We start from the raw sequence: 15,674 nt of genomic DNA on the forward strand, positions 1-15,674 counted from the left end.
CTCTGGGCTTCAGTTTCCTCTTTCAAAATGAGGATAATAAGGATATTTGTTGGTACTGGGGTAAGACAGTGAACAGAAGAGAGCCGCTGCCTTCCTGTGGCTGACATTTTAGTGGAGGGAGAGAGGCAGTAAGAAAATAAAAAATACACAATATGTAAATTCTCTCAAAAGTGAAGTCACGGAGAAAAGCAAAGCAGGATAAAGTCAACAGAGATACCGGAGGAGACTTCTCAGATAAGATGTCATCTGAGCAGAGACTGGATGGAAGTGAGGGAGTCCGGTGGACATCTGGAGGAAGAACACGTCAGGTGGTGAGGATTGGAAGTGCAGAGGTCCTGAGGCAGAGTGACGCCTGGCTTGTTGGGACAATGAAGACCAAACCTGTCACCATCAAGTCAATTCCGACTCATGCTGACCCTGTAGGGGAGAGTAGAGCTGCCCCATAGGGTTTCCAAGGAGTGGCTGGTGGATTTGACCCACTGACCTTTTGCAAGGACAAAAGTTAAAGGAAACAAGAGAGAGATAGGGGCGGTGGGTCGGAGTACAAACCATGTATGACCTTGAGGCAATTGTGAGGTCTAAAGATTTGACTGAGAGTGAAGTGCAAGAAAGCATTAGAGGGTTTTGAGTAGAAGAATAACATTACCTGACTTCTTTAAAGCTATTACAAAAAAGAAACTAGGGAGTGTTTTAAGACCTAGGAGTAGGAATTAATTTCATATGCAGGAAACAAAAACAAATCATAAAGGAAAATATTGATAAATTTGGCCCCATTAAAATTAAAACCTGCATGATAAAACAACTTTAAGGACGAGTCATAAAGTAGGCTATATATGCAACACAAATATCAGTTCATATCCAGAAAAAACTGAATATGCTCTACAAATCAATATAAAAAAGACAAGTATCTTGATGTGAAAAAAATGCGCAAAAAAATAAGCAATATACATAAGATTGAGCAAAAAAGAGAAAATATATCAAAATATGTTCAGACTCAGTATTAAGGCTCCACACGCATCAGTTTGAAAAAGTAAATTCTGCATGAGTAAAATGTTAGAAAAATGGGAATTGTTAACACTTCTGCTCTTGTCTCACAGAACAGTTTAATTATACTCAATACATTTGAAAATACACAACCTCTGAAAAATTCTACCTCTGTGTGTGTAGACCCAAACAAAGGAACCATTATCAACATCATGATAAATGGAGAAAATTTTGACAACTGTCAAGGATTTCATTTTACTTGCATCTGCAATGAACGCCTATTGAAACAGCAGTCAAGAAATCAGACGGCATATTGCATTGGGCAAATCTGCAGTAAAAGACTTCTCTAAAGTGTTAAAAAGCAAAGGTGTCACTTTGAAGATTAAGGTGTACCTGACCCAAGCCATGTTTTCTTTTTTTCTATTGTGCTTTAAGTGAAGGTGTATGGTTCAAGTTAGTTTCTTATACAAAAATTTATACACACATTGCTATGTGACCCTAGTTGCTCTCCCTATAACGTGACAGCACACTCTTCCTTTCCACCCCAAATTTCCCATGTCCATTCTGCCAGCCTCTGTCCTTTACTGCCTTTTCATCTCGCCTCAGGACAGGAGCTGCCCATTTAGTCTCAGGTATCTACTTGAGCTAAGAAGCGCTCCCTTCATGAGTATGATCTTATGTCTTATAGTTCAGTCTAATCTTTGTCTGAAGAGTTGGCTAAGAGTCTGGGGGCCGTGTCTTCTGGGGTCCCTGCTGTCTCAGCCCATTAAGTCTAGTCTTTTTAGTAGAATTTGAGTTCTGCATCCCACTTTTCTCTTGCTCTGTCAGGGATTGTCAGTTGTGTTCCCTGTCATGGTGGTCATTGGTGGTAACTGGGCACCATCTAGTTCTTCTGGTCTGAGGTTGTTGAAGTCTCTGGTTTATGTGGCCTTTTCTGCCTCTTAGGCTAATATTTTCCTGTGTCTTTGGTGTTCTTCGTTCTCTGTATCTTGAGGCAGGTTGGGACCAACTGAGGCATCTTCGATGGCCGCTTGCTAACCTTTAAGAACCCAGACGCCACCCAAGCCGTATTTTCATTTGCCTCTTATACATACGAAAGCTGGACAGTGAATAAGGAAGACCACTGAAGAATTGACACTTTTGAATAACGGAGTTGGTGAAGAATATTGAAGATACTGTAGACTACCAAAAGAATGAACAAACTTGTCTTGGGAGAAGTACAGCCAGAATGCTTCTTAGAAATAAGGATGGTGAAACTTCGTCTTAAGTACTTTAGACATGTTATCAGGAGGGACCAGTCCCTGGAGAAGGACATCATGCTTGGTAAAGTAGAGGGTCAGCGAAAAAGAGGAAGAGCCTCAATGAGATTGATTTACACAGTGGCTGCAACAGTGGGCTCAAGCATAGCAAAGATCGTGAGGATGGCGGGACTGGCAGTGTTCCATTCCGTTTTACGTAGGGTCACTATGAATGGGAACCAGCTTGATGGCACCTAACAGCAGCACATGTAGACCCTGGAGAAAATATTGCACTTGAGCACCGGGAGACCTGTTAAAAACATATTCTTGCCAATATTATTTGTAATAGCAAGCGTTTGAAAACTGCTTAAATGCCCATCAGTTAAGATAAAGTGATAAACAAAAGATGGTATAGGCTTATGCAAGTCTTACACATAATTTTCTCATGCATTTTTAAATTTGTTGCTCACATAGTTCTCAATATTTTGAAAATTCAGAGGCAGAGCGGTAAACATGGTGTGAAGATATGTTAATATGCATGTGTTAAACACTTGCCTGACCTTAGTTAATGTCCAATAAAATATGCTGTATGACCAAAATGTCAACAATTACTATGATGAAAAGATGAGAAGATAAGGGGGCAGGGAAACTAGAGTTCTGGAAATGAATCAGAACACAGAATGTTGACACGTTGTGAAAAACGGAACTAATGTTGCGGAACAGTTTGTGTAGAAATTGTCAAATGAGAACCTAATTTTGCTGTGTAAACTTTTACTGAAAAAAAACAATATGTACATGCATACTGTATGGCTTGATAGTCATTAAAATTTTAAAGCATTTAATTTTGTAAATTTTTGAAAATTTAGTGGTGTGTGTGTGCGTGTGTCGAGGGGGGTTGCATCGCGCTAGCAGGGACTTTTACGTACATTAGGCTTAAAATCAAGGTTTTTGTTTTTCCAGAAAACAATGCAATAAAGAAGTTGAGTAGTTTAAAGAGTATTCATTGAGATAGGTCAGTGTAAGCATAACTGGAAAGTTATGAATTGTTGAATACTATGGTTATAAAAACTCATTCTGAAATACCTACTCTGCAGAATTCCCCCCAGCCCCTCCACTAAAGCGTCCTGACCTCCCAGATGACATCCTTTGAGTTTCCCTTTCAGGAGTGGAAAGCACTTGGATACATTCCACACAGGACATTGTTGCTGGCCGTGCACAGTAACAGTGGAAATGAATACGAGGAAATCTTAATAAAATCAATTCAGCAAATTGACAAAATGGTTTTTTTTTTCCTTCTTTAAAAATTTTAATCCATTAGTCAGAATACATAATAAATACCAGAATTGGTGAGTTCTAAAATCTTAACAGTAGTTGATGTCTGAAATGGTTTAATAACATGGCAAGGAATATCCTTTAAAGGCAAAAAAAAAAAAAAAAACACACACACATTATTAGTCCCTGGTATCTTTCAGGAGCCCTGGTGGTCCAGTGCTTAAAGTGCTGGCTGCTAATCGAAAAGCAGGAGGTTCAAACCCACCAGCGGCTCCACAGGAGAAAGATGTGACAGTCTCCTGTAAAAATCACAGCTTTGGTTTGGAAACCCTGTAGGGTAGTTTTGCTTTGTCATGTAGGGATGCTATGAGTCAAAATTGACTGAATGGCAAGGGGTTTGGTTTGAGTTTGGGGTTGCAAAACAGACGTTAAGTACAGAAATAATTGTGTGTTCTCATTTTAAAATTTCACACAATTAACTGACACAATCTAGATCACGCTAAATTTGTTAGGTTGCTTTATTATGTTTTGTTTGCTTTTGTGCAGCTTCTAATTGGTTGCCAAAAATTTTGCAAGTGACACAATATCTGACCTTAATAAGAATCTTTTTAACTAAACAAAAATAATTTCTAAAACACACGTTTAGAAGTGAAGAAAAAGAAAACTCTTAAGATAGCTATTGACACAAACATGCACCCTGTGAAAATGAAAAAGAAAAAAATTATGCTGAATACTTTCTAATTATTTTCTATTATTACCTGTGAATGTGTCATTGTGTCTGTAACTAGTACATAACTTTGAAATGTCATAACTGGTTTTGAGAGTTCATGTAATTCATAAAAGCTGTGAAAGTCGTGGAATGTTGGACATTTAGAATTAAACCCCCAAAATCTCCCAAACTGAAGGTTTAGGTTTTAGGTTGTAAAAAATAAGGCATTTTTCATACACAGAGACTGGTAACTTCATGTCATATAACGAACTGTGTACACATACAGTAACTGCCGGAACAGAATACATTGTATTCATATCTAGAAGGATGAAAAGTTTTTATTCGCATCTATTTCTACTGTTTCCTTGACAACAGCTATAGATGCTGCTATCACCATGGGGATGGTTCTTCTAAATGAGGCTGCAACTTCCAAAGGAGATGTTGGGAAAAGACGGAGTAAGTCACTGCGTTGGTATTTTTTGCGGTATGGCTTTAGCTTCCAAACGGGAAATACATGAAAGCTCTTCGTAAACATAAACTTCGAAAGGTGTGTTCTAGTTTTAAGAAGGGGAAGATGTTCTTGTTTTTTTCTAGTTCCTAAATATGTACATACATAAAATTGAAACATGTTTTTTTCTTCCAAAATGGGATTGGGAGATTTACCCTGGGATTGCATGCAAAGGGGGGCTGCCATTCACCTTTGTCGTGGGTGTTCTGACGCTTCCCCATTGAAGCTGCCGCCTCTGTGGAGACATCCTTGTGACCAGAAGAAAAAGAGTTGTGGGCAGAGTCTTCAGAGGTTTTATCAGCAGTTGCTCTGCCGCTAGGCCGTGAGAATCGGGGGTCGACAGTCAAAGGGTAACTCATGCAGGTTTTGCACGCTGAAACATTAGAATACTTTTCCCTTTTGCCCAAACCGCCTTTTATCAACGTTAAAAGGGAGGCTGTTCTTAACCTTATCTTTTCCGTTGATATCCCAGGATTTACAGCTCCATCAAGGGGCCCAGCACTGTGCCTTTAAGCAACTTAACTATGTTTTCTTCTTTGATGGGACTATTTCCTCTCAGGAATTGTTGAAAAAACAGATTTTTCTAAAGTAACAAATTTTGGCAGCAAAAACAAGGAAAAAGATTCTGCCTTGAGGAGCGTGGGTTAGGATTGGACAGAGCCTTAGATTTAGTGTTTCCTGCAAACAACCTTTTTATAATTGATATCAAGCCTTAGTAGGATTTTATGATAATACTTCCACAGGCTTATAATTAAAACTTTTTCTCAATGTTTTATGTTTCTGAAATCTTTTTAAAAACCCCAGACTTGTGCATAAGAAGCATAGGTGTGTCTGAAAAAGGCTAATAATTTATTAAGACCACTCTACTATAACATATGCCCTGTGTTCCTTTGTAAATCAGGTGAATGTTAATTACAGCAACAGCAATACCTTTACACCATTATCTGCTCTGGAGAGGGATTTTCTCCCCTTTGGTTCATGAGGCATTATTTTCTCACTCTCCAGGCCTTTATTCATAGCCTTCTGTACTCTAGGATGAACTGTGTTGAAATAACATGCTTTTACAGAGACAATGTAATTAGTCTAATAATCTAAAATTAGATTTCTTTGTAAATTTTGCGTGCCCATCTGAAAAAAATAAAGTTCCGTTTTAGCATTCTAATAATGCTAAATACAGCCAGGCTCATGACGCAGATGTCAATAACCGTGTTTGTGGCTTATCACGTATTTTGTTTGTTTGGGGAACATTTCAGTACGTGAAAGGATTGTATACAAGAAGAAACCACCAGAAGACTACATCAGTTGATTTTCTTGTTTTCATAACTCACATAGTACATTTTCCTGAGGAAAATAGGCAAAATAATGAATACATTGTATTATGGGTTATCTGGTTTGTCCTGCCTGTATGTGCCATGAACTGTTGAATGTAAGTATATTGTAATAAATTGTATGCATTTTAATATATAAACGTCTGGGTTATTGTTTGCATGTTTCTAGACCGTTAATGGTATTTTCTTTCTCTAGTTATCTGCCTAGTGGGATTAGGCCTGGTGGTCTTCTTCTTCAGTTTTCTGCTTTCAATATTTCGTTCCAAGTACCACGGCTATCCTTATAGGTAGGTAATATCTTTATACTGTTGTAAACGTTTGCATTTTTAACTAATGGAATAAACACAATTTTAATGGTTAATAAACATTTAAGGATTAATTTAAATGAGATAACTCATTTACCAAATGAGTTTTAATTCAGTTAAGTAAATTTTTGAGCACCTGCCATGTGTTCAGCATAGTAGAGCTTACAAAAGAGCTATGAGGCATGGCCCCTGTTCCAAAACAGAGTAGTTTATTTTAGAGATACATATGCAAAAAAAAAAAAAAAAATTTTTTTTTTATGAATAGGTATTACTATGTAGTATATGCTATATAGTATATATTATGTATCATATTATTTTATAGTGTATGTTATATATACGTAAAACAAAATGAGTTTTAATTTTTTTAGGAATTCATTGAAATTTCTTCTTCTTTTGGTGTGTCTGTCCGTCATGATTTTGACTTGGTTTGCGAGATTTTTTTTTTCCGTATAATCTACTATTGAACGTCTCATAAACTTTGCGTCATCTTTTGCATTCTGCAAAATTTTAGCTTTTTGAAATAAGAAAAGTCCACTTGAAAGGTAAAAATCAAACGATAAAATAATCTCTGATCACCAGAAGGAATCATGACGCACATTTGGTAAGATTTCCACCTGCACGTTGTCGTAACTGGAGGAGCGGAGATGGTGAGAATTCATTCCGAGATCACATTTTTATTACGAAGCTCCACTTCTGCTGAAGGACACTGCGATGGGTGTATTCACGCTACATTCGTTCACTTTTGGAGTTAGCCCTTCCTTCTCTGCTGGAGCTTATTCCTTCCTCTGCCTTGCTTTAAGGAATAAATACTGGACTTTCTCAAGGGAGCCCTTTCACCAGTTCAACCTATGCTTCTTTCTGATGAAGAAATAGAACCAAAAAAAAACCTAAACCCATTGCTGTAGGGTTGATACTGACTTACGGCAGCCCCACAGGACAGAGCAGAACTGCCCTAGAGGGTTTCCAAGGCTGTAGTCTTTACGAAAGCAGACTGCCACATCTTTCTCCTGCAGAGCACCTGGTGGGTTCCAGCTGCCAACCCTTCAGTTAGCAGCCAAACACTTAACCACTGCACTGCCAGGGCTTCTTGATGATGAAGTCAAGGCCCTGTGTTTCCTTTCTCAGAGGTTTGGAAGACACTTTCTGATGCTGTAAGGACTAGTGACAAATAGTCACCATACATCACATCTCTCCCACATGTGAACCAGGCGCATATTTTGACAGAATGTTGCTGTGTAGATGATGGCAGAAAATCCATAGCTTTACCTGGGGGCCAGAATGGATCATAGGGAGGTCTGATTTTGGGGTTGTATGGAAGAATAAGAGTCTTCAACCCCGTCGCTGTTTTCTCCTGGGAAGCAGAGGCTTATTTACTGATTCTCTTTTTCTCACACGCATTAAAAATAAATAGTGTATAAGAGAATGGAAGAAATGTGTTTATCAGATCCAAGCTGTGGGATCATCTGCCTTAAATCCTGCCTGCAGCTTTAGTGAATTTTTAAAAACATCAATCTTGAGGGTAACGAGAGTACTAAAGGCAAGTCTCCAGGTTATTCATGCTATTATTCTTGAAGTTAGATAGCCGGCCAATTTTGGTTTTGAAAATGTAAAATGATCAACATAAACAGATTAATACCTAAGAAAGATGAAGTTATTTGCTCCTCTTTCCTCCTACTGTAGAATTAGGAATCATGGATATGTATGGTTTAAGAGGTTTAGTTTAACATGGATGCATTCTGTATTGGAATCTGTATATTAAGAGAAATATAGTTTAAAAATCTTTCATCCAAGATGCCGCAAACACTTAAAGGAGTTCATTTCATTCTGTAGCAGTCATAATATGTCAAAGGAATTTATTTTATTTTTATAAATAGGTAAATTGTAGTAAGGGGCATTGTGAGAACCTTAGACCCCATGTAGGTGACATTGAGGAGGTGGGGGAAGGTAACGGAAGGTTTTGAATTTCCCTTATATGTTCCTCTTCATTCATTCCCAGCATAGTGGACTATATGATTGTCTGATTCAAATGGCCAACACCAGTCCATTTCAGCTCACTAATGCTTAGGATATTGATGTTTATGCATTCCATTTCACTTTTGAAGATTTCTAATTTTCCTAGATTCATACTTCCTACATTCCTGGTTCTGATTATTAATGGATGTTTGCAGCTGTTTCTTCTTATTTTGAGTTGTGCCACATCAGCAAATGAAGGTCCCGAAAGCTTTACTCCATCCACGTCATTAAGGTCGACTCTACTTTGAGGAGGCAGCCCTTCCCCAGACATCTTTTGAGTGCCTTCCAACCTGGGGGGCTCATCTTCCAGCACTATATCAGACAGTGTTCTGCTGCTATTCATAAGGTTTTCACTGGCTAATGCTTTTCAGAAGTAAACTGGCGGGTCCTTCTTCCTAGTCTGTCTTAGTCTGGAAGCTCAGCTGAAACCTGTCCTCCATGGGTGAACCTGCTTCTATCTGAATACCGGTGGGATAGCTTCCAGCATCACAGCAACACACAGGCTCCCACAGTACAACAAACTGACAGACACGTGGGGGAAAGAGCAGCATAGTGTCCTAGAATTTTAGCACTGGAAAGGGCTATGAAGATCATCTCACTCAAGCTCATTTTACAGATGAGACCAGGAAGGCATCTCTAAGTAGATGCAGAACAGAACCTCTGGGTCCCAGCTCAGCTCTGCCTGTGCTGTGTTATCTTCTGTGTATGCCACCTGATTCCCATATTCCTATAAGTAGAAAATTGTCACAGAGTCAAAGTTGGGGAAAAAAGACGAAGCCCAATGTACGTGGCCTTGGTAATCTGATAGCCAAAGAATCTTAGAAAAATGTTGACCACTAAATACTTATCCCATCCTATTGAAATTTTTTGTGAGCTCCAGTAGCTCAAGAGGGGGAAGACAACTTTACTCAAGGATGTTATGAGTTTATCTTGATTTTTCCTTATGTGTTAAACAAAGTTCGGAATCAGAGATCTACGAAGTGAAACAAAATGAGAGGTACAGGAAGTCTAAGGGTCACTGACAAGAGTAGAGTGTTAATTAAATGAGGTATAAATTATTTTTTACATCTTACCCTTTGCTGAATGAGCTACTGTAGTTTATGTGGTGAATCCTTTTTTATTTTTCTTTCAATTCTTTATAATATTCTCTGTCTCCAATCTCTTCAGGTCTTTGCCTTGATTTATATTATTTCTGTCGTATCTGAATTATATGACTTGGTTATTCAGCTTTTCCACTCACCATTTTGAATAATTCTCCTAGCTTAATTATCTCTTCCCGTATCACAGTAAAGCCTTCGAATATTTCTCTTAAGCCACCTGAGAACTTTCACTTGTATCGTCTTCTCTGCAATCTGGCTTTTCCCTGGATGGAATGGTGACTCATTCATCAGGCTTCCATAAGTCCCCATGGTACCCATAGATCATCCCACTCTGTGATCGTTCACACTCAAATTCCTTTGCTTCGTCAGGTTTCTACAGGATACATGTTCCCTTCACTGCGTTTACAGTGTCCCTGTCAGCCGCCAAAATACAGTTTAGGGGAGCATTATGAGCCAAAAGGATACCAATTTTGCATTTGAAAACTTATTTTCTTTTGTTATTCTAGCACACGGATACATGCTGAGGTTATCTTCATAATGATTGCTGTTGCTTTAGGTTTTGTTTTTATTCCATTGCACTAATAAGATTTCAGCTTATTACTCATAAATTTTATTAACGCAGACAGATGATCATGGCAATAAATACATTATAAACATCAAGAGCAAATGTTACTAAAAGGGCTACAGAGAGGGTACACCAGAAGTTTGGTACAACCTTAAGTGCTAAATTCTAAAAACTCGACATTACCGGGATAAAATATACATCTGCACAACAACTAGTTCACTGTAGAAAGGGCAGAGGGGATGGCAGGAGCAAGAGTGAGAGAGGGAATAAATGAAAGAGGAAAATACTGCTGGGAATTGTTGAAAGCTGAGAGACTGACGAAGAAGAAAAAGAGACCTACATTTTCCAAATGAATTATCCAATGGGAAAAGCTGAGTTATGCACGCAGCCTCAGCGAACACCGTTGCATTCTCAGAAGCATTTATCTTGGGCACCAGCATTTTATTATTGGATTTTAAAGAAAAATATTGCTCAAACCAAATAAAGGCAGTTTTGGGGGAGTGAGAAGATGAATTTTTGCAGGAAAACTGCAAAAACCTATTCTGGAAGGTATGCCCTGGTCTTGAGTACTTCTGAAAACACATCTGTGAATGCCCGTCTTCAAAGAGACTTAGTCCCTACTATGTTGAACCACTTTTATCTTCAACAAAAGCTGAAGATAATTCAAAAACAACTCCATCTGTGATCAACAGGAGACGCCAGAAGTTCAAGCTGGATTCAGAAGCAGCTGTGGAGCGAGGGGTATCGTTACTGATGTCATATGGATCGTGGCCAAAACAAAGAATACAAGAAAGATGTTTGCTTGAGTTTTATCAACTATGCAAAGGCCTTCAATGAAATAATTGTAAATACCTCATAACAAATACCGTATAACATTATAAAGAATGGGACTTCCAGAACAGTTAACTGTCCTCATGCGGAAACTACATGGATGAAGAGGCACTTGTTTGACTAGAACAAGGGGTTACTACATGGTTGGAAATCAGAAAAGGTGTGCTGCAGAGTTGTACTCTTTCACCTTACTTATTCAGTCTGTGTGCTGAACAGATAATCGGCAAAGCTGGACTGTATGAAGAACCCAGCATCAAAATCGGAGGGAGACTCATCAACAACCTGCAATATGTAGGCGACACAACCTTCCTTGCTGAAAATGAACCCCTTCAAGCACTTACTGATGAAGGACAAAGACTGCAGCCTTCAGTATGAATTACGCCTGAACGTGAGGAAAATGAAAATCCTTACAATTGGATCAATAAACAACATCATGGTAAATGGAGAAAAAATTGAACTTTCAACAGTTCTACTTGGATCAACAATCAATGTGCATGGAAGCTGCAGTCAAGAAATCAAATGATGTTTTGCATGGGCCAAATCAGCTGCAAAAGACCTCTTGAAGGTTTTAAAAAGCAAAGATGTCACTTTTATGACGAAGGTGCACCTGGCTGAAGCCATGATATTTTCAGTCGCCTCATAGGCATGGGAAATCTGGGCATTGGGAAAGGAAGACAGAAGAAAAATTGATACATTTGAATTGTGGTGTTGGCGAAGAATATTGAATATACTGTGGGCTGCCAGAAGAATGAACAAATCCGTTTCAGAGAACAGCCAGAATGCTCTTTAGAAGCAAGGATGGAAAATTTTGGCTCACTTACTTTGGACTTATAGAGAAAAGACCAGTCACTAGAAAAGGACATCGTGTTGGACGAGGGCTAGCAAAAACAAAGGAAACCCTACATGAGATGGATTGATACCATAGCCACAACAACGGACTCAAATATGCCAGTGATCGTGAAGATGGCACAGGACCAGGCAAGGGTTCATTCTCTTATACATAAGGTTGCCGTGACTCAGAAGTGACAAAGGCAACTCGTTGAACCAAAACCCTAGGGACAAAGAGCTAAATCAAATCTAACCTCTTATAACACACACATGCTGAATTCGTCTTGCAAAGGGGAAGGAGGATGGTTTTTTAACCAAGACCATATCCTTGATTTCCCAGTTTAATACATGTATACATTAAACAGCAGATGAGCTGCAAGGACCGACACACACCCTTCCTCATCATAGCTGCCAGGAAAACCTCCCATTTCTGCCTGCTCAAAAATACTGTAATTTGGTTAAGGCTCTTAGTAATTCCCTACTGAAAACATACACTGGAACACAAGACCATCTACCGATTTAGAAATCGCTCTTAGCTGTGGCCTTAGAGCCATCGCCAAAGTACATTCTTAAATGTGATGCTTCCGTCTTTTGCAGTCCTCCTGGTCCCTCTCTGGAATTTCTGTGAACGATGACTGCTGCACTAAGAACTACCCAGTATACACAGACCTGTTTTCAGAATTATCCTTCAATTGTTTTTTTTTTTTTTGATTCTTTCCTCACAATTTTGAATTTTGTTTAAACTACAACATTTAATTTCTTCTATATAGAATGATTGTATTCTGTTTTGTTTCATTTTTTTTTTAATCCTGAACTTAGGAAGACTGATTCATAGATCATTTATGCCCTTCACCATGTTTTATAGGTACTTCATACTAACTGGAAACCCTGGTGGTGTAGTGGTTAAGTGCTACGGCTGCTAACCAAAGGGTCGGCAGTTTGAATCCACCAGGCGCTCCTTGGAAACTCAATGGGGCGATTCTACTCTGTCCTGTAGGGTCGCTATGAGTCAGAATCGACTCGACAGCACTGGGTTTGGTTTTTTTGGTTTTTCATATTAACTTCAGAATTGCTCGTTTCTTTGTTGATGTGTGTACCTGCACCAGTAAATTACTTAACATTGCCTGGTACATAGTAAATGGCAACTTATTAATTGCTCAATAAATGTTTGATGCCAGCTATTATTATTACCATTATTAATATTTTCTTTTTTTATATTTAATCAGCTTTTTTCTAAACAAGCTTTTGCTTTTACACTGAAAATTAAGTAACTTGTTTCACATTTACGTGATTCATTTGAGCCAATGATGGATTTTCCCTGAACCTTTTGATGAACTAAATTGGGCTCCTGTGTCCCTTACAACTCTCAGTGAGATATCACTGACCTCACATTTGACCTATTTGCTGTCAAAGACATGGTTCAAAAGAAGAAGAAATTTTATTTATAGCATTGAGTTCATTTTGTATATTATATGAAGATGAGTTTTACTGTTTTCTCGTTTTCTAAAAAGAGCAAAGTGCTAGTAGGGATAACATGATAGCCTTTCCTTATGGGTAATTACTTTCCCAGTATTTTCCACTGACGCACTTTAAAGCACAAAAGTTTTCTTCAGAAGACTTCTGCAACAGCATTACGGCACATCAAGTCTGTACTTTAGCAGGAAAATCACATGAAACGTTCTCTAATTTCTAACACTTTGTTTCTTGACCATCCATAAGACTCTTCAGCTGCCTTAGAGATTAGTGTCGTATAATGAAAAGATAACGGCATGTAGTGTCAGAAGACCTGAGTTCAGCTTTGGCATTTACTCTTCCTTAAATTAGTTAAGAGCTCCAGCTCTAGAGTCAGGCAAATCTAGGTTTGAATCCTGGACCCTCTCTTCATTAACTTTGGAACTTGGAGTCACCTGCTTAACTTCTCTGAGTCTCCTTTTTTCTCAACTCCGTTATTGTTCGTTGCTGCCCGGTCGGCCCCCAACTCGTGATGAGCCCGTGCACAGTGGGACGGGACCGTTGTGATCTACGGGGCTGGTTTCCATTGGCTGGTTCTTCAGAAGCAGATCACCAGGACTTCCTCCCTGGACTGGCTTAGTCTGCAAGCACCTCTGAAACCCGTTACGCCTCATAGCAACACGCAAGCCCACACGGACGGTAATGACTGTGCTTGTTGTGCGTTGGCCGGGAGTCGAACCCAGATCTGCTGCATGGAAAGTGAGAATTCTACGCCTGAACCACCACTGTCCCTTCAACTCTAAAATAGTATAGTGTTTTTATGGAGTTGGAGACAGGCTCAATTGTTAGATTATTTCTGTACCTTCAGAACTTTGTGGGGATAAATGGTAAAATCAACTTGTAGTACCTAAAATTGTAGCAGATTCTCAATAAATATTGATTACTTCATCTGCTTCTCTTCTCCTCTGCTAGCTGTTTTGACGCTTGATTATTTAGTAGCACTTGACTGCATTATATTTTTTAAAATGTTCACATATAACTGTCATTTTTTTTTTCTTTCTAGAAGGTCGTATGGTATTTTAGGGATGAATCCTTGACAGATACCTTTTGTATATCTCTGCAGTGCTATGCGCATAGCAGGTGCTCATCAGATACTTTCAATTGAATGTGTGTACTCTGAGTCATTTTTATTTATTCTTTAAAAAAAATACATATATATATATATTTTTTTACCAATAAGTGCAGCAGGAACCATTAAAATAGAAACTAAGCGAAGAACACTGGGTTGCTACATTGTACAACTCCAGAAGGTGGGTTTCACATCGAGTGACACCTCCTGTAATTGTTGAACGTAGCAGCCCTGAAGCGGTATGTGGAAAAATAATTATTCTAGAAACTTGAGCTCCATCTTTATTGTCCCTCACGACAGTGGAAAATTCCTCCAGTTCTTGGGTTTTTGGAAGCTAGGCTCCAAACAAGATTTCCACATTGCCTTTTTATTTTTAAATTGGTTCAGTCTGTCTTACAAGGAACATTCACCTATTTATCTTATAAAATGTCAAAATGTTCAGCATTTTGATACAGTAAAACCTGTGAAAGCCGGAACCTGTAAATGTCAGAAACCTGTCAGAGCAGGAAAACTCACTGGCTGTTCATGAGGTAGGGTTCTTAATATTGAGGGGGAAGTGGTAAGCAGACACCCCGTCGGAGGTGGAAAACAAGGCAGTCTCGTCAAGTTCCAGCTCTCACAGGTTTCACTGTATTTGTTTTATCGTGATTTTGTCTGCTTAGTTTGTCTTCTGTATTTTCTGTAAGGTAGACGTTGGGTCTCACACAGTTCTGTCTAATACAAATGTGATGCAAGTCAAAGCTGTAATTTAAAATATTTTATTGGCCATATTAGAAACTTAAAAGTGTAAATGTGGAATTTTTAATGAAAAATCTTATTTAACCCAATATATCCAGCTATTGCCAATGTAAAAATTATAAATTAAGAATTAAAGTAATCCATATAAATTTATTTATGGGGGGGGAAGTAGCTATTTCAACCCCAAATTGATTCCAAACTTTCTGACATCCAATAAAAACCAAACAGCTAAAATATATATTAATTAAGCTTACAACGGACACAGGAAGGTCCTTTCAGTGTTTTAAGTTTATATATATTATAAATATATATATATACACTTATAATTCATGATGTCCTTGCTTATTTTGAGAGATAACGAAGAACAATAAAAAGTACAGTGACATTCAGGAAGGGGAAATACAGAATAGCAACTAGCAAGGAAATCACTCATAAATTTTGAGAAAAGTATGATGGTGAACAAGCACAGCAAGGCAAAAAAAACCCTCAGGATTCATAATATATAGCAATTTCATATTCATTGGTGCATCTTAGATGTACATCTTTCATCTGAGGGGAAAATATAAAACATAATCTTGAGCTGGACAAACAGAAGAATGCTATAGAAAGTGTGTAGTGAAGAGCCTGAGCACGTGTTGCTGATAAGAGTTCCATAGGGATTGCCTTTCTCTTGC

General features: G+C 38.4%; 1 protein-coding gene across 6 annotated transcripts in view; it reads left to right on the forward strand.

The window, feature by feature from the left end:
* Positions 1–15,674, forward strand: part of TUSC3 (tumor suppressor candidate 3) — a 151,272-nt gene that overhangs the window by 125,286 nt on the left and 10,312 nt on the right. For 3 of the 6 annotated variants that reach the window (XM_010592494.2, XM_010592497.3, XM_010592496.2), the window contains exons 8-9: positions 4,585–4,659; positions 6,236–6,326. In XM_010592494.2, the coding sequence (XP_010590796.1) occupies positions 4,585–4,659; positions 6,236–6,326 (166 nt within the window). The other 3 variants (XM_064272871.1, XM_023551161.2, XM_010592493.3) reach the window with 2 other exon arrangements.

Source organism: Loxodonta africana, chromosome 19, assembly GCF_030014295.1.
Source record: "Loxodonta africana isolate mLoxAfr1 chromosome 19, mLoxAfr1.hap2, whole genome shotgun sequence".
NCBI classification, from domain to species: domain Eukaryota; kingdom Metazoa; phylum Chordata; class Mammalia; order Proboscidea; family Elephantidae; genus Loxodonta; species Loxodonta africana.